At 54.5% G+C, this 19,669-nt stretch overlaps 1 protein-coding gene across 4 annotated transcripts in view; it reads left to right on the top strand.

Moving 5' to 3' along the window:
- Positions 1-19,669, top strand: part of RECQL4 (RecQ like helicase 4) — an 81,689-nt gene that overhangs the window by 46,187 nt on the left and 15,833 nt on the right. For 3 of the 4 annotated variants that reach the window (XM_085533074.1, XM_085533073.1, XM_085533072.1), the window contains 5 exons: positions 1,120-1,302; positions 3,753-3,897; positions 5,502-5,782; positions 11,978-12,115; positions 12,920-13,190. In XM_085533074.1, the coding sequence (XP_085389200.1) occupies positions 1,120-1,302; positions 3,753-3,897; positions 5,502-5,782; positions 11,978-12,115; positions 12,920-13,190 (1,018 nt within the window). Of the gene's footprint in view, positions 1-1,119; positions 1,303-3,752; positions 3,898-5,501; positions 5,783-11,977; positions 12,116-12,919; positions 13,191-19,669 lie in introns of those variants that run through there. The other variant, XR_014941013.1, reaches the window with a different exon arrangement.

The following is a 19,669-nucleotide window of genomic DNA, read 5'->3' as shown; positions in this document are numbered from 1 at the left end:
CATCATCATCATCATCTTCATCTTCATCATCATCATCTTCATCTTCATCAACTTCATCTCCATCTTCATCATCTTAATCCTCATCATCATCATCTTCATCTTCATCATCTTCATCTTTGTCTTCATCCTAATCTTCATCTTCATCATCTTCATCATCATCATCATCATCTTCATCATCTTTATCTTTATCATCTTCCTCTTCATCTTCATTCTCATCTTCGTCTTTATCTTCCTCTTCATCTTCGTCTTTGTCCTCGTCTTCATCATCCTCTTCATCTTCATCTTCGTCTTCATCTTCATCATCTTCATTATCTTCATCATCATCATCTTCATCATCTTCATCTTCATCATCTTCATCTTCATCATCTTCATTTCATCATCTTCGTCTCCGTCTTCACCTTCATCTTTGTCTTTGTCTTCATCTTCATCCTCATTTTCATCCTCGTTTTCATCTTCGTCTTCGTCCTCATCTTCATCTTCCTCTTCGTCTTCATCTTTGTCTCCATCTTCATCTTCATCTTCATCATCTTCTTCATCTTCATCTTCTTCTTCCTCTTCGTCTTCATCTTCCTCTTCATCCTCATCTTCATCATCATCATCTTCATCCTCATCTTCATCTTTATCTTCATCTTCATCCTCCTCCTCCTCCTTCTCTTCCTCTTCCTTCTTTTCCTCTTCCTCCTCTTCCTCTTCCTCCTCCTCCTCTTCCTCCTCCTCCTCCTCTTCCTCCTCCTCCTCCTCTTCCTCCTCCTCCTCCTCTTCCTCCTCCTCTTCCTCTTCCTCTTCCTCTTCCTCTTCCTCTTCCTCTTCCTCTTCCTCTTCCTCTTCCTCTTCCTCTTCCTCTTCCTCTTCCTCTTCCTCCTTCTCTTCCTCCTCCTCTTCCTCCTCCTCCTCTTCCTCCTCCTCTTCCTCTTCCTTCTCTTCCTCCTCCTCTTCTTCCTCCTCTTCCTCCTCCTCTTCCTCTTCCTCTTCCTCTTCCTCCTCTTCCTCCTCCTCTTCCTCCTCCTCTTCCTCCTTCTCTTCCTCTTCCTCCTCTTTCTCCTCCTCTTCCTCTTCTTCTTCCTCCTTCTCTTCCTCCTCCTCCTCTTCCTCCCCATCCTCATCCTCCTTTCCCCGCAGGTTCTCCACGATCTCTTTGGTGTCCGCTGTTTCCTTGCTCTCACAGCCACAGCCACGTCACAGACAGTTCAGGACATTGCGGCTCATCTTCGCATCCCGCTGCCCCACGGCGTCGCCGCCCGCTGCACCACCGTGCCCCACAACCTGCGGCTCAGTGTGTCCATTGAGAGGGACCGGGACCGGGTACGGGATGAGGGTGGGATCGGGATGAGAAACTCCTGGCCCTATAGAGTCCCCCCTGACCCTATAGAGTCCCCCCTGGCCCTATAGAGTCCCCCCTGCCCTATAGAGCCCCCCCTGCCCCTATAGAGTCCCCCCTGACCCTATAGAGTCCCCCCTGACCCTATAGTCCCCCCTGCCCCTATTGAGTCCCCCCTGACCCTATGGAGTCCCCCCTGACCCTATAGAGTCCCCCCTGCCCTATGGAGTCCCCCCTGACCCTATAGAGTCCCCCCTGCCCCTATAGAGTCCCCCCTGGCCCTATAGAGTCCCCTCTGGCCTTATAGAGTCCCCCCTGCCCTATAGAGTCCCTCCTGGCCCTATAGAGTCATATATATATAGGGATGGGATGGGATGGGATGGGATGGGATGGGATGGGATGGGATGGGATGGGATGGGATGGGATGGGATGGGATGGGATGGGATGGGATGGGATGGGATGGGATGGGGTGGGGTGGGATGGGATAGGATAGGATAGGATAGGATAGGATAGGATAGGATAGGATAGGATAGGATAGGATTAGGATGTGTTGGATGGGATGGGATGGGGGATGGGATGGGATGGGATGGGATGGGATGGGATGGGATGGGATGGGATGGGATGGGATGGGATGGGGTGGGATGGGATGGGATGGGATGGGATGGGATGAGATAGGATAGGATAGGATAGGATTAGGATGTGTTGGATGGGATGGGATGGGGGATGGGATGGGATGGGATGGGATGGGATGGTGGGGTTGGGGATGGTGGGGATGGGATGGGGATGATGGGGGTGGTGGGGTTGGGGATAGAGGTGAGGATGGGATGGGGAGTATGGGGTGGGGGTAGGGATAAGGATGGGATGGGGATGGGGATGGGGATGGGAATGGGGATGGAAAATGGGTAGGGGTGGGGATGAGAAATGGATAGGGATGGGGATAGCGATGATGGGGGTGGGGATGGAGATAGGGGTGGGATGGGGATGATGGGGGTGATGGGGATGAAGATAGGGGTGGGAATCAGATGGGAACCGGGTGGGGATGGAGATGATGGGGATGGGATGGGGATGATGGGGATGGGATGGGGATGATGGGGATGGGATGGGGTTAATGGGGGTGATGGGGTTGATGGGGGTGGGATGGGGTTAATGGGGGTGATGGGGATGGGATGGGGTTAATGGGGGTGATGGGGATGGGATGGGGTTAATGGGGATGGGATGGGGTTAATGGGGGTGATGGGGATGGTGGGGGTGGGATGGGGATAGGAATGGGGATGGGGTAAGGATAACAATGGGGATGGGATGGGGGTGGGAAATGGATAGGAAATGGATAGGAATGGGGATGGGATGTGGGTAGAGATGAGAATGGGATGGGATGGGGATGGGATGGGATGGGGATGGGAGACAGTTGGGGATGTTGATGGGAATGGGATGGGGATGATGGGGATGGAGATTGGGGTTGATGGGGATGATAGGGGTGGAATGGGGACAGGAATGGGGATGATGGGGGTCGTGGGGTTGGGGATGATGGGGATGGAGGTTGGGGATGGGATGGGATGATGGTGGGGTGGAGATTGCGGATGGGATGGGGGTGATAGGGATGAGAATGGGGGTGGGAAACGGATAGGGATGGGGATGGGAGATGGGTATTGTGTGGGGAGGGGATGGGATAGAGATGGAGATGGGATGGGGATGGGGATGAGGATTGGGATGGTGGGGGTAGGGATGGGGATGAGATGGGATGGGGATGATGAGGATTGGGATGGGATGGAGTGGGGATAGGGATGGGGATGGGATGGGGATTGGGATGGAGATTATAGGGAAGGGGATGGGATGGGAATGGGGATGGGAAATGGGTAGAGATGGGGTGGAAAATGGGTAGGGATGGGGTGGGGATGATGGGGATGGGGGATAGGGGTGAAGATGATAGGGATGGGGACAGGATGGGGATGGGAAATGGGATGGGGAATGGGTAGGGATGGGGTGGGGATGATGGGGTTGGGGATGGAGATGGGGTGGAGATGATTGGGATGGGGATGGGATCGGGATGGGAAATGGGTAGAGATGGGGGTGGAGAATGGGATGGGATGGGGATGGGGATAAGGATGGGGATGGGATGGGGATGGGATGGGATGGGATGGGATGGGATGGGATGGGGATGGGATGGGATGGGATGGGGATGGGATGGGATGGGATGGGATGGGATGGGATGGGATGGGATGGGATGGGGATGGGATGGGATAGGAATGGAGATAAGGATGGGGACGGGATGGGGGTGGGGATGTGAACCAGGTAGGGATGGAGGTGGGGAACGTGTAGGGCTGACAGCATTAGGATCCCACATAGAGACCCCCAGAGCACACAGCTCAACACCGGGGCTCCTCGATGAACCCTGTCAATTAGCTCCTAACCCCAATTAACCCTCATTAACCTCCAGGCCCTCGTTAAGCTGTTACGTAGCGAGCGTTACGCCGCGCTCAGCTCCATCATCGTCTATTGCACGCGGAGGGAGGACACGGCCCGCGTGGCCGCCATGCTGAGAACCTGCCTCCAGGATCAGCTGCCCCATAGGAACACACACGGTGTGGGGCTACAGCACGGAGATGTGGGGGGCAGGAGGGAATATGGGGGGCAAGGAGGGAATATGGGGGGCAAGGAGGGACTATGGGGGGCAGGAAGGTCTATGGGGGGCAAGGAGGGAATATGGGGGCAGGAGGGAATATGGGGGGCAAGGAGGGAATATGGGGGGCAGGAGGGAATATGGGGAGCAAGGAGGGAATATGGGGGGCAGGAGGGAATATGGGGGGCAAGGAGGGAATATGGGGCAGGAGGGAATATGGGGGGCAAGGAGGGAATATGGGGGGCAGGAGGGAATATGGGGGGCAGGAGGGAATATGGGGAGCAAGGAGGGAATATGGGGGCAGGAGGGAATATGGGGGGCAGGAGGGAATATGGGGGACAGGAGGGAATATGGGGGGCAGGAGGGAATATGGGGAGCAAGGAGGGAATATGGGGGCAGGAGGGAATATGGGGGGCAGGAGGGAATATGGGGGACAGGAGGGAATATGGGGGGCAGGAAGGTCTATGGGGACAGGAAGGCCTATGGGGACAGGAAGGTCTATGGGGGGCAGGAGGGACTATGGGGGGCAGGAGGGAATATGGTGGGCAGGAGGGACTATGGGTGGCAGGAAGGTCTATGGGGTCAGGAGGGACTATGGGGGCAGGAAGGTCTATGGGGGGCAGGGAGGTCTATGGTAGCCAATAGGTGTTGACCTGGTGGCCAACCATGATCCCAAATGGCCAATGGTGGCCAACCATGGCCCCAAATGTTCTTGTAGGCCACCACTGACCCTAATCCTTCCCTCTATCTCTCATAGGATCCAATGGTGGCCAACCGTGAACCCAAATGTTCTTGTAGGCCACCATTGACCCTAATCCTTCCCTCTGCCTCTCCTAGGACCCAATGGTGGCCAACCATGACCCCAAATGTTCTTGTAGGCCACCATTGACCCTAATCCTTCCCTCTACCTCTCCTAGGACCCAATGGTGGCCAACCATGAACCCAAATGATCTTTAAGGCCAATGGTGGCCAACCATGACCCCAAATGGCCAATGGTGGCCAACCATGACCCCAAATGTTCTTGTAGGCCACCATTGACCCTCATCCTCTTCTCTATCTCTCCTAGGACCCAATGGTGGCCAACCACGAACCCAAATGATCTTGTAGGCCACCACTGACCCTAATCCTTCCCTCTATCTCTCATAGGATCCAACGATGGCCAACCATGACCCCAAATGTTCTTGTAGGCCACCATTGACCCTAATCCTTCCCTCTGCCTCTCCTAGGACCCAATGGTGGCCAACCATGACCCCAAATGTTCTTGTAGGCCACCATTGACCCTAATCCTTCCCTCTGCCTCTCCTAGGACCCAATGGTGGCCAACCATGAACCCAAATGTTCTTGAAGGCCAATGTTGGCCAAGAGGTTGACCATTGAGTCTCTGTTGTGTCTTTTGGAGGCCAAGAAGGGCCAATGGGGGCCAACACTGAACCCAAATGTTCTTGTAGGCCACCATTGACCCCCATCCTCTCCTCTATCTCTCCTAGGACCCAATGGTGGCCAACCATGACCCCAAATGTTCTTGTAGGCCACCATTGACCCTAATCCTTCCCCTACCTCTTTTAGGACCCAATGGCGGCCGCATCCTCCACCCGGATCAGATTGCGGCCGCGTACCACGCGGGGCTGTCGGCCTCGGAGCGGCGCCGGGTCCAATCCGCCTTCATGAAGGGTCGGCTGAGGGTGGTGGTGGCCACGGTGGCTTTTGGGATGGGGCTGGATAAGGCCGACGTCCGGGCCGTGCTGCACTACAACATGCCCCGAAGCTTCGAGGGATACGTGCAGGAGATCGGCCGCGCCGGGAGGGACGGGGAGACGGCCTGGTGTCATCTGTTCATTGACCACCAGGTGGGGAGATATGGGGGGATATGGGGGGATATGGGGTAGAATTCAGGGTAGATATGGGGTGGATTTGGGGTAGTTTAGGGGTGATGTTGGATTGGGATTGGGGTGGGATTGTGGCTGGTTTAGGGTTGGATTGGGTTGGGTTTTGGGGTGGGATAGGGCTGGGATTGGGGTGTATTTGGGGTGGTTTTGGGGTGGATATAGGGTGGGAATAGTGGTGGGATAGGGGTGGATTTGGGGTGGTTTTGGGGTGGGATTGGGGTGGGATGGGGGGGATTTAGGGTGGGATTGGGGTGGTGTCATCTGTTCATTGACCACGAGGTGGGGGGATATGGGGGGGATATGGGGTGGTGTCATCTCTTCATTGACCTCGAGGTGGGGGATATGGGGGGATATGGGGAGATATGGGGTGGTGTCATCTCTTCATTGACCATGAGGTGGGGGGATATGGGGTGGGATTGGGGTGGTGTTATCTGTTCATTGACCACGAGGTGGGGAGATATGGGGGGATATGGGGGGGATATGGGGTGGTGTCATCTGTTCATTGACCTCGAGGTGGGGGGATATGGGGAGATATGGGGGGGATATGGGGAGATATGGGGTGGGATTGGGGTTGTGTCATCTGTTCATTGACCTCGAGGTGGGGGGATATGGGGAGATATGGGGTGGGATTGGGGTTGTGTCATCTGTTCATTGACCACGAGGTGGGGAGATATGGGGGGATATGGGGGGGATATGGGGTGGGATTGGGGTGGTTTTGGGGTAGAATTCAGGGTAGATATGGGGTGGATTTGGGGTGATTTAGGGGTGAGGTTGGATTGGGATTGGGGTGCGATTGGGGATGGGATTGGGCTGGGATTGTGGCTGGTTTAGGGTTGGATTGGGTTGGGTTTTGGGGTGGGATAGGGCTGGGATTGGGGTGTATTTGGGGTGGTTTTGGGGTGGATATAGGGTGGGAATAGTGGTGGGATAGGGGTGGATTTGGGGTGGGATTGGGGTGGGATGGGGTGGATATGGGGGGGATTTAGGGTGGGATTGGGGTGGTGTCATCTGTTCATTGACCACGAGGTGGGGGGATATGGGGGGATATGGGGGGGATATGGGGTGGTGTCATCTCTTCATTGACCTCGAGGTGGGGGATATGGGGGGATATGGGGAGATATGGGGTGGTGTCATCTCTTCATTGACCATGAGGTGGGGGGATATGGGGTGGGATTGGGGTGGTGTTATCTGTTCATTGACCACGAGGTGGGGAGATATAGGGGGATATGGGGGGGATATGGGGTGGTGTCATTTGTTCATTGACCACCAGGTGGGGAGATATGGGGGGATATGGGGGGGATATGGGGTGGTGTCATCTGTTCATTGACCTCGAGGTGGGGGGATATGGGGAGATATGGGGGGGATATGGGGAGATATGGGGTGGGATTGGGGTTGTGTCATCTGTTCATTGACCTCGAGGTGGGGGGATATGGGGAGATATGGGGTGGGATTGGGGTTGTGTCATCTGTTCATTGACCTCGAGGTGGGGGGATATGGGGAGATATGGGGTGGGATTGGGGTTGTGTCATCTGTTCATTGACCACGAGGTGGGGAGATATGGGGGGATATGGGGGGGATATGGGGTGGTTGGTTTTGGGATGGATTAGGGTGGGATTGGGTTGGGATTATGGCTGGGTTTTGGGATGGTTTTGGGGTGGTTTTGAGGTGGGATTGGGGTGAGGCTGTGGCTGGATTTGGGGTGGCATTGGGTTGGTTTTGGGATGGATTTGGGGTGGATATGGGGCGGTTTCGGGGCAGGATTGGGATGGATTTGGGGTGGATATGGGATTGTTTTGGGATGGATTTACGGTGGTTTTGGGATGGGACTGGGAGGGATGGGGAGACGGCGTGGAGTCATCTCTTCATTGACCACGAGGTGGGGAGATATGGGGGGATATGGGGTGGATATGGGGTGGGATTGGGGTGGTTTTGGGGTAGAATTCAGGGTAGATATGGGGTGGATTTGGGGTAGTTTAGGGGTGAGGTTGGATTGGGATTGGGGTGCGATTGGGGATGGGATTGGGCTGGGACTGTGGCTGGTTTAGGGTTGGATTGGGTTGGGTTTTGGGGTGGGATAGGGCTGGGATTGGGGTGGATTTGGGGTGGTTTTGGGGTGGATATAGGGTGGGAATAGTGGTGGGATAGGGGTGGATTTGGGGTGGTTTTGGGGTGGGATGGGGTGGATATGGGGTTGGATTTGGGATGGATTTGGGGTGGGATTGGGGTGAGATTTGGGTGGTGTCATCTGTTCATTGACCACGAGGTGGGGGAATATGGGGTATGGGGTGGGATTGGGGTGGGATGGGGTGAGATTGGGGTGGGGTTGTTTTTAGGTGGTTTTGGGGTGGAATTTGGGTTAGATTTGGGGTGGTTATGGGGTGGGATTGTGGCTGGGTTTGGGGTGTGGGGTTGGGGTGGTTTTGAAGTAGGATTGGGGTGGATATGGGGTTGGGTTGGTTTTGAGTTGGGATTTGGGTGGTTTTGGGGTGGGGTTGGAATGGAATTTGGGGTGGGATTGGGATTGGATATGGGGTGGGGTTGAGCTGGGATTGGGGTCGTTTTGAGGTGGTTTTGGGGTGGGGCTGGGGTGGTTTTGGGGTGGGATTGAGGTGGTTTTGGGCTGGATTTAGAGTGGGATAGGGGTGGATTTGGGATGGATTTAGGGTGGGTTAGGGGTGGAATTTGGGATAGCACTGGGAGGGATGGGGAGACGGCATGGTGTCATCTATTCATTGACCATGAGGCTGGGGGGCTTTGGGGGGGATTAGGGTGGATATGGTTTGGGATAGGGGTGGATTTGGGGTGGGATTGGGGTGGTGTCATCTATTCATCGACTATGAGGTGGGGATTGGGGGGGATATGGGGTGGTTTTGGGGTGGGATTGGGGTGGAATTTGGGGTAGATATGGGGTGGGATAGGGCTGGGATTGGGGTGTATTTGGGGTGGTTTTGGGGTGGGATTGGGGTGGGATGGGGTGGATATGGGGTTGGATTTGGGATGGATTTGGGGTGGGATTGGGGTGGATTTGGGGTGGTGTCATCTATTCATTGACCACGAGGTGGGGAGATATGGGGGGATATGGGGTGGGATTGGGGTGGTGTCATCTGTTCATTGACCAGGATGTGGGGGAATATAGGGGGGATTTGGGGTGGGATTGGGGTGGTTTTGAGATTGGGGTGGTTTTGGGGTGGTTTTGGGGTGGAATTTGGGTTGATTTTGGGGTGGGATTGTGGCTGGGGTTGGGGTGTTTTGGAGTGGGATTGGGGAGGTTTTGGGGTGGGATAGGGGTGGATATGAGGTGGAGATTTGGGGTGGATATGGGGTGGTTTGGGGCTGGTTTAGGATTGGATTGGGTTGGGTTTTGGGGTGGGATAGGGCTGGGATTGGGGTGTATTTGGGGTGGTTTTGGGGTGGATATAGGGTGGGAATAGTGGTGGGATAGGGGTGGTTTTGGGGTGGGATGGGGTGGATATGGGGTTGGATTTGGGATGGATTTGGGGTGGGATGAGGGTGGATTTGGGGTAGTGTCATCTGTTCATTGACCACGAGGTGGGGGAATATGGGGTATGGGGTGGGATTGGGGTGGATATGGGGTGGTTTTGGGGTGGGATTGGGGTGGTGTCATCTATTCATCGACTATGAGGTGGGGATTGGGGGGGATATGGGGTGGGATCGGGGTGGTTTTGAGGTGGATTTGGGGTGGTTTGGGGATGGATATGGGGTGGAATTTGGGGTAGATATGGGGTTGTTTTGGGGTGGGATTGGGGTGGAATTTGGGATGGGATTGGGATAGGGGTGGATTTGGGGTGGGATTGGGTTGGTTTTACAGTGGGATTGGGAGGGATATGGGGTGGATGTACGGTGGGATTATGGCTGGGATTGGGGTGGTTTTAGGGTGAGGTTGGGGATGGGGTTGGGTTGGTTTTGGGGTAGTTTTGAGATGGATTTGGGGTGGTTTTGGGGTGGGATTGGGGGTAGATTTGGGTTGGATTTGGGTAGGGTGGATTTGGGGTGGTTTTAGGGTGAGATTGGGTTGGGCTTGTGGCTGGGATTGGGGTGGTTTTGGGGTGGATATGGGGTGGGATTGGGGTGGTTTTGGGGTGGATATGGGGTGGGATTGGGGTGGTTTTGGGGTGGGATTGGGAGGGATGCGGAGACGGCCTGGTTTCATCTCTTCATTGACAATGAGGTGGGGATTGGGGGGATATGGGGTGGGATGGGGTGGATATGGGGGGGATTTAGGGTGGGATTGGGGTGGGGGGCTTTGGGGTGTAGGTTTGGGGTGGTATAGGGGTGGATTTGGGGTTGGGGTGGATATGGGATGGGGTTAGGGTGGTTTTGGGGTAGTTTAGGGGTAGAATTTGGGATGGATTTGGGGTAGATATGGGGTGGTTTTGTGTTGGATTTGGGGTGGATATAGGATGGGGTTGGGGGGATTTGAGGTGGTTTTAGGGTGGGATTGGGGTGGTTTTGGGGTAGATTTGAGATGGATTTGGGGTTGGGGTGGGATTGGGATGGTTTTGGGGTGGATTTAGGGTGGGACTAGAGTGGAATTTGGGGTGGAATTTGGGGTGGTTTTGGGGTGGGATTAGGGTGGTTTTGAGGTGGGATTGTGGCTGGGATAGGGTTGGGATTTGGGGTGGGATTGGGTTGGGATTATGGCTGGATTTAGGGTGGTTTTGAGGTTATTTGGGGTGGTTTTAGGGTGGATTTAGGGTGGGATTGGAGTGGAATTTGGGGATGGATTCGGTTGGGATTATGGCTGGATTTAGGGTGGTTTTGAGGTTGTTTTGGGATGGATTTGGGGTGGTTTTGGGGTGGATTTAGGGTGGGATGGGAGTGAAATTTGGGGTGGGATTGGGTTGGGATTATGGCTGGGTTTTGGGGTGGGATTGGGGGTAGATTTGGGTTGGATTTGGGTAGGGTGGATTTGGGGTGGTTTTAGGGTGAGATTAGGTTGGACTTGTGGCTGGGATTGGGGTGGGATTGGGGTGGATATGGGGTGGGATTGGGGTGGTTTTGGGGTGGATATGGGGTGGGATTGGGGTGGTTTTGGGGTGGGATTGGGAGGGATGCGGAGACGGCCTGGTTTCATCTCTTCGTTGACAGTGAGGTGGGGATTGGGGGGATATGGGGTGGGATGGGGTGGATATGGGGGGGATTTAGGGTGGGATTGGGGTGGGGGGATTCGGGGTGTAGGGTTGGGGTGGATTTGGGGTGGTCTTGAGGTGGGATAGGGGTGGTTTTGGGATGGTTTTGAGGTGGTTTTGGGGTGAGGTTGGGAAGAGATTGGGTTGGATATGGGGTGGTTTTGGGGTGGGATTACGGTGGTGGGATTGTGGCTGGGATAGGGTTGGGATTTGGGGTGGGATTGGGTTGGGATTATGGCTGGGTTTAGGGTGGTTTTGGGGTGGTTTTGGGGTGGTTTTGAGGTTGTTTTGGGATGGATTTGGGGTGGTTTTAGGGTGGATTTAGGGTGGGATTGGAGTGGAATTTGGGGTGGGATTGGGTTGGGATTATGGCTGGGTTTAGGGTGGTTTTGAGGTTGTTTTGGGATGGATTTGGGGTGGATTTAGGGTGGGATTGGAGTGGAATTTGGGGTGGGATTGGGTTGGGATTATGGCTGGGTTTTGGGGTGGACTTGAGGTTGTTTTGGGATGGATTTGGGGTGGGATTGGGGTGGAATTTGGGGTGGGATTCGGTTGGGATTATGGCTGGGTTTAGGATGGATTTGAGGTTGTTTTGGGATGGATTTGGGGTGGATTTAGGGTGGGATTGGAGTGGAATTTGGGGTGGGATTCGGTTGGGATTATGGCTGGGTTTAGGGTGGTTTTGGGATGGATTTGAGGTTGTTTTGGGATGGATTTGGGGTGGATTTAGGGTGGGATTGGAGTGGAATTTGGGGTGGGATTGGGTTGGGATTATGGCTGGGTTTTGGGGTGGTTTTGAGGTTGTTTTGGGATGGATTTAGGGTGGTTTTAGGGTGGATTTGGGGTGAGGTTGTGTTAGAATTTGGAGTGGATTTGGGATGGATTTAGGGTGGGTTTAGGGTGGTTTTGGGGTGGTTTTGAGGTGGTTTTGGGATGGTTCTCCCTATACCCCGCTGTCTTCCCATTGGTTCTCCCTATCCCCTACCTGGTTCCCATCCAATCCCAGGGCTCGGACCGGCTGGAGCTGCGCCGTCAGGTCTTTGCTGACGCCCTGGATCCCTACAGCATCAAGAAGCTGGTTCAGGCCATTTTCCCCCCGTGTAAATGCAGGGAGCTGCAGCGACGGCGCCTCCAACTCAATGCTGTGAGTAGGGGGACAGCCGGACCCATAGCGGGAAGGGTGGGGGGTGATGGGGGTCAATGGAGGTCAATGTGGAGGGGGGGGTTGGGGTGATGTGGGTCAAGGGGGGTCAATGGGGGGGGGGGGGGCAGAGCCTGCCCCATAGCGTGAAGGTTGGGGGTCAATGGGTCTCAATGGGGGTCAGTGGGGTGGAGAGCCTGCACCATAGCGGGAAGGTTGGGGGTCAATGGGGATCAATGGGGGTCAATGGGGATTAATGGGGATCAATGGGGATCAATGGGAGTCAATGGGGATCAATGAGGGTCAGTGGGGATCAACGGGAGTCAATGAGGATCAATGGGAGTCAATGGGGATCAATGAGGGTCAGTGGGGATCAACGGGAATCAATGAGGATCAATGGGAGTCAATGGGGATCAATGAGGGTCAATGGGGATCAACAGGAATCAATGAGGGTCAATGGGGATCAATGGGGGTCAATGAGGGTCAATGGGGATCAATGGGGGTCAATGAGGATCAATGGAGGTCAATGGGGGTCGATGGGGATCAATGGGGGTCAATGGGGGGGAGAGCCTCCCCCATAGCAGGAAGGTTGGGGCTCAATGGGGGTCAATGGGGGGTGGCTGGTGGTCAGTGGGGCTCAATGGGGATCAATGGGGGGGAGAGCCTGCCCCATAGCGGGAAGGTTGGGGGTCAATGGGGCTCAGTGGGGGTCAATGGGGGGTGATGGGGGTCAGTGGGGGTGGGGGGGTGCTGAAATGGACATTGGTTTCAATGGGCCATTGGGCTCAATGGCGCTGTCCACCTCAGGGTGCTGAAGTGAGCGACGCAGAGATGGCCGCCATGATGACATCACAGGAGGGCGATGACGTCACAGGGTCACGTGATGACGGCCATGACATCATCAAGGAGGGTGATGATGTCATAGATGATGATGATGATGATGGTGACGTCATAGATGAGGATGATGACGTCATGGTGGACCCGGAAGGGGCGGGGGAGCAGGAAAGGGTTTGTTATAAACATGAGAGGGGGATCCCCATTGAGAAAACAGTGCAGGAACTGGACGTCAGGGAGGAGGGTGAGTAATGGGGGGGGGAAGGTCCTGGAAGGGGAATGGATGGGAATGGGAATGGGATTGGGATTGGGATTGGGATTGGGATGGGAATGGGATTGGGATTGGGATTGGGATTGGGATTGGGATGGGAATGGGATTGGGATTGGGATGGGAATGGGAATGGGATGGGATTGGGATTGGGATTGGGATGGGATTGGGATTGGGATTGGGATGGGATTGGGATTGGGATGGGAATGGGATTGGGATTGGGATTGGGATTGGGATTGGGATGGGAATGGGATTGGGATTGGGATTGGGATTGGGATGGGAATGGGATTGGGATTGGGATTGGGATTGGGATTGGGATTGGGATGGGAATGGGATTGGGATTGGGATTGGGATGGGATTGGGATTGGGATGGGAATGGGATGGGATTGGGATGGGATTGGGATTGGGATGGGATTGGGATGGGAATGGGATTGGGATGGGATGGGAATGGGATGGGATTGGGATGGGATTGGGATGGGATTGGGATTGGGATTGGGATTGGGATGGGAATGGGATTGGGATGGGATGGGAATGGGATGGGATTGGGATGGGATTGGGATTGGGATTGGGATTGGGATGGGATGGGAATGGGATTGGGATGGGATTGGGATGGGATTGGGATGGGATTGGGATGGGATTGGGATTGGGATGGGATTGGGATTGGGAATGGGATTGGGATTGGGATGGGATTGGGATGGGATTGGGATTGGGATGGGATTGGGATGGGAATGGGATGGGAATGGGATTGGGATTGGGAATGGGAATGGGATTGGGATTGGGATTGGGATGGGATTGGGATTGGGATTGGGATGGGAATGGGATGGGATTGGGATGGGATTGGGATTGGGATGGGAATGGGATGGGATTGGGATGGGATGGGATTGGGATGGGAATGGGATGGGAATGGGATTGGGATTGGGATTGGGAATGGGAATGGGATTGGGATTGGGATGGGAATGGGATTGGGATTGGGATGGGAATGGGATTGGGATGGGATTGGGATGGGAATGGGATTGGGATTGGGATTGGGATGGGAATGGGATTGGGATTGGGATGGGAATGGGATTGGGATTGGGATGGGAATGGGATTGGGATGGGATTGGGATGGGAATGGGATTGGGATTGGGATTGGGATTGGGATGGGATGGGAATGGGATGGGATTGGGATGGGATCGGGATTGGGATTGGGATGGGATGGGAATGGGATGGGATTGGGATGGGATTGGGATTGGGATGGGATTGGGATTGGGATGGAAATGGGATTGGGATTGGGATTGGGATGGGAATGGGATTGGGATGGGATTGGGATGGGAATGGGATTGGGATGGGATTGGGATTGGGATGGGAATGGGATGGGATTGGGATGGGATTGGGATTGGGATGGGAATGGGATTGGGATGGGAATGGGATTGGGATTGGGATGGGATTGGGAATGGGATTGGGATGGGATTGGGATTGGGATGGGAATGGGATTGGGATGGGATTGGGATTGGGATGGGATGGGAATGGGATGGGATTGGGATGGGATTGGGATTGGGATTGGGATGGGATTCGGATGGGAATGGGATGGGATTGGGATGGGATTGGGATTGGGATTGGGATTGGGATTGGGATGGGGAATGGGATGGGATTGGGATGGGATTGGGATTGGGATGGGAATGGGATGGGATTGGGATGGGATGGGATTGGGATGGGAATGGGATGGGAATGGGATTGGGATTGGGATTGGGAATGGGAATGGGATTGGGATTGGGATGGGAATGGGATTGGGATTGGGATGGGAATGGGATTGGGATGGGATTGGGATGGGAATGGGATTGGGATTGGGATTGGGATGGGAATGGGATTGGGATTGGGATGGGAATGGGATTGGGATTGGGATGGGAATGGGATTGGGATGGGATTGGGATTGTGATGGGATTGGGATGGGATGGGAATGGGATGGGATTGGGATGGGATCGGGATTGGGATTGGGATGGGATGGGAATGGGATGGGATTGGGATGGGATTGGGATTGGGATGGGATTGGGATTGGGATGGAAATGGGATTGGGATTGGGATTGGGATGGGAATGGGATTGGGATGGGATTGGGATGGGAATGGGATTGGGATGGGATTGGGATTGGGATGGGAATGGGATGGGATTGGGATGGGATTGGGATTGGGATGGGAATGGGATTGGGATGGGAATGGGATTGGGATTGGGATGGGATTGGGAATGGGATTGGGATGGGATTGGGATTGGGATGGGAATGGGATTGGGATGGGATTGGGATTGGGATGGGATGGGAATGGGATGGGATTGGGATGGGATTGGGATTGGGATTGGGATGGGATTCGGATGGGAATGGGATTGGGATTGGGATGGGAATGGGATTGGGATTGGGATGGGAATGGGATTGGGATGGGATGGGATTGGGATGGGAATGGGATGGGAATGGGATTGGGATTGGGATTGGGAATGGGAATGGGATTGGGATTGGGATTGGGATTGGGATGGGAATGGGAATGGGATTGGGATTGGGATGGGAATGGGATTGGGAATGGGATTGGGATGGGAATGGGATGGGATTGGGATGGGAATGGGATTGGGATGGGATTGGGATGGGATTGGGATTGGGATGGGAATGGGATTGGGATGGGAATGGGATGGGATTGGGATGGGAATGGGATTGGGATGGGATTGGGATTGGGATTGGGATGGGATTGGGATTGGGATTGGGATTGGGATGGGAATGGGATGGGATTGGGATGGGATTGGGATTGGGATTGGGATTGGGATGGGATTGGGATTGGGGTTGGGATGGGAATGGGATTGGGATTGGGGTTGGGATTGGGATGGGATTGGGATGGGATTGGGTGGGATTGGGATTGGGATGGGATGGGATTGGGATTGGGATGGGATTGGGATGGGATGGGATTGGGATGGGTTGGGATGGGATGGGTTGGGATTGGGATTGGATTGGGATGGGATTGGGAATGGGATTGGGATTGGGATTGGGATTGGGATGGGAATGGGATTGGGATTGGGGTTGGGATGGGAATGGGATGGGATTGGGATTGGGATGGGATTGGGGTTGGGATGGGAATGGGATGGGATTGGGATTGGGATTGGGATTGGGATGGGATTGGGATTGGGATTGGGATTGGGATTGGGATGGGAATGGGATTGGGATGGGATGGGAATGGGGTTGGGATTGGGATGGGATTGGGATGGGATTGGGATTGGGATGGGAATGGATGGGATGGGATTGGGATTGGGATGGGAATGGGATGGGATTGGGATTGGGATGGGATTGGGATTGGGATTGGGATGGGATGGGATTGGGATTGGGATGGGATTGGGATTGGGATTGGGATGGGATTGGGATGGGATTGGAATGGGATTGGGATTGGGATTGGGATGGGATTGGGATTGGGATTGGGATTGGGATGGGATTGGGATTGGGATTGGGATTGGGATAGGATTGGGATGGGATTGGGATTGGGATTGGGATGGGATTGGGATTGGGATGGGAATGGGATTGGGATGGGATTGGGATGGGATGGGAATGGGATGGGATTGGATGGGAATGGGATGGGATTGGGATTGGGATGGGATGGGAATGGGATGGGATTGGGATGGGATTGGGATTGGGATGGATTGGGAATGGGATTGGGATGGGAATGGGATGGGATTGGGATTGGGATTGGGATGGGATTGGGATTGGGATGGGAATGGGATTGGGATGGGATTGGGATTGGGATTGGGATGGGATGGGAATGGGATGGGATTGGGATGGGATTGGGATTGGGATTGGGATGGGAATGGGGTTGGGATGGGATTGAGATTGGGATGGGATTGGCATTGGGATTGGGATGGGATGGGGAATGGGATGGGATTGGGATGGGATTGGGATGGGAATGGGATTGGGATTGGGATGGGAATGGGATGGGATTGGGATTGGGATTGGGATTGGGATGGGATTGGGATTGGGATTGGGATTGGGATGGGATTGGGATTGGGATTGGGATTGGGAATGGAATGGATGGGAATGGGATGGGATTGGGATGGGATGGGATTGGGATTGGGATTGGGATTGGGATTGGGATGGGATGGGAATGGGATTGGGATTGGGATGGGAATGGGATGGGATGGGATTGGGATGGGAATGGGATTGGGATGGGATTGGGATTGGGATGGGATTGGGATTGGGATTGGGATTGGGATGGGAATGGGATTGGGATTGGGATGGGATTGGGATGGGATTGGGATTGGGATGGGAATGGGATGGGATTGGGATGGGATTGGGATTGGGATTGGAATGGGATGGGATTGGGATTGGGATTGGGATTGGGATTGGGATGGGATTGGGATTGGGATTGGGATTGGGATGGGATGGGAATGGGATGGGATGGGATGGGAATGGGATTGGGATGGGAATGGGATTGGGATGGGATTGGGATGGGATTGGGATGGGATTGGGATTGGGATTGGGATGGGATTGGGATGGGATTGGGATTGGGATTGGGATGGGAATGGGATTGGGATTGGGATGGGATTGGGATGGGAATGGGATTGGGATTGGGATGGGAATGGGATTGGGATGGGAATGGGATTGGGATTGGGATGGGATTGGATTGGGGAGGTCCTGGAAGGGGAATGGGATGGGAATTGGTTGGAAGGTCCTGGAAGGGGAATAGATGGGAATGGGGAGGTCCAGGAAGGGGAATGGGGTTGGGAATGGGATTGGGAAGGTCCTGGAAGGAGAATGGGGTTGAGATCATGAGGTCGCGGAAGGGAAATGGGTTGGGAAGGTCCTGGAAGGGGAATAGATGGGAATGGGAAGGTCCTGGAAGGGGAATGGGGTTGGGATTGGGATTGGGATTGGGATTGGGATTGGGATAGGGAAGGTCCTGGAAGGGGAATGGATGGGAATGGGAATGGGATGGAAATGGGAAGGTCCCGGAAGGGGAATAGATGGGAATAGGGAGGTCCTGGAAGGAGAATGGGAGGTCCTGGAAGGGGAATAGATGGGATGGGGGTATCCCAGTAATGGGATCGGGATGGGGGTATCCCTGTAATGGGATTGGGATTGGGATGGGGGTATCCCAGTAATGGGATCGGGATGGGGGTATCCCAGTAATGGGATTGGGATGGGGGTATCCCTGTAATGGGATTGGGATTGGGATGGGGGTATCCCAGTAATGGGATTGGGATCGGGATGGGGGTATCCCAGTAATGGGATTGGGATGGGGGTATCCCAGTAATGGGATCGGGATGGGGGTATCCCAGTAATGGGATTGGGATTGGGATGGGGGTATCCCTGTAATGGGATTGGGATGGGGGTATCCCAGTAATGGGATCGGGATGGGGATGGGGGTATCCCAGTAATGGGATCGGGATGGGGGTATCCCAGTAATGGGATTGGGATTGGGATGGGGGTATCCCAGTAATGGGATTGGGATGGGGGTATCCCTGTAATGGGATTGGGATTGGGATGGGGGTATCCCAGTAATGGGATTGGGATCGGGATGGGGGTATCCCAGTAATGGGATTGGGATGGGGGTATCCCAGTAATGGGATCGGGATGGGGGTATCCCAGTAATGGGATTGGGATTGGGATGGGGGTATCCCTGTAATGGGATTGGGATGGGGGTATCCCAGTAATGGGATCGGGATGGGGATGGGGGTATCCCAGTAATGGGATCGGGATGGGGGTATCCCAGTAATGGGATTGGGATTGGGATGGGGGTATCCCAGTAATGGGATCGGGATGGGGGTATCCCTGTAATGGGATTGGGATTGGGATGGGGGTATCCCAGTAATGGGATTGGGATGGGGGTATCCCTGTAATGGGATTGGGATTGGGATGGGGGTATCCCAGTAATGGGATTGGGATCGGGATGGGGGTATCCCAGTAATGGGATTGGGATGGGGGTATCCCAGTAATGGGATCGGGATGGGGGTATCCCAGTAATGGGATTGGGATTGGGATGGGGGTATCCCTGTAATGGGATTGGGATGGGGGTATCCCAGTAATGGGATCGGGATGGGGATGGGGGTATCCCAGTAATGGGATCGGGATGGGGGTATCCCAGTAATGGGATTGGGATTGGGATGGGGGTATCCCAGTAATGGGATTGGGATGGGGGTATCCCTGTAATGGGATTGGGATTGGGATGGGGGTATCCCAGTAATGGGATTGGGATCGGGATGGGGGTATCCCAGTAATGGGATTGGGATGGGGGTATCCCAGTAATGGGATCGGGATGGGGGTATCCCAGTAATGGGATTGGGATTGGGATGGGGGTATCCCTGTAATGGGATTGGGATGGGGGTATCCCAGTAATGGGATCGGGATGGGGATGGGGGTATCCCAGTAATGGGATCGGGATGGGGGTATCCCAGTAATGGGATTGGGATTGGGATGGGGGTATCCCAGTAATGGGATCGGGATGGGGGTATCCCTGTA

The sequence above is a fragment of the Coturnix japonica genome, unplaced genomic scaffold, assembly GCF_054131305.1.
Source record: "Coturnix japonica strain WE unplaced genomic scaffold, WE-NBRP24 Scf054, whole genome shotgun sequence".
Taxonomy (NCBI): Eukaryota; Metazoa; Chordata; class Aves; order Galliformes; family Phasianidae; genus Coturnix; species Coturnix japonica.
Note: the sequence above shows the minus strand (reverse complement) of the source record. Positions and strands in the feature narration are given on the sequence as shown.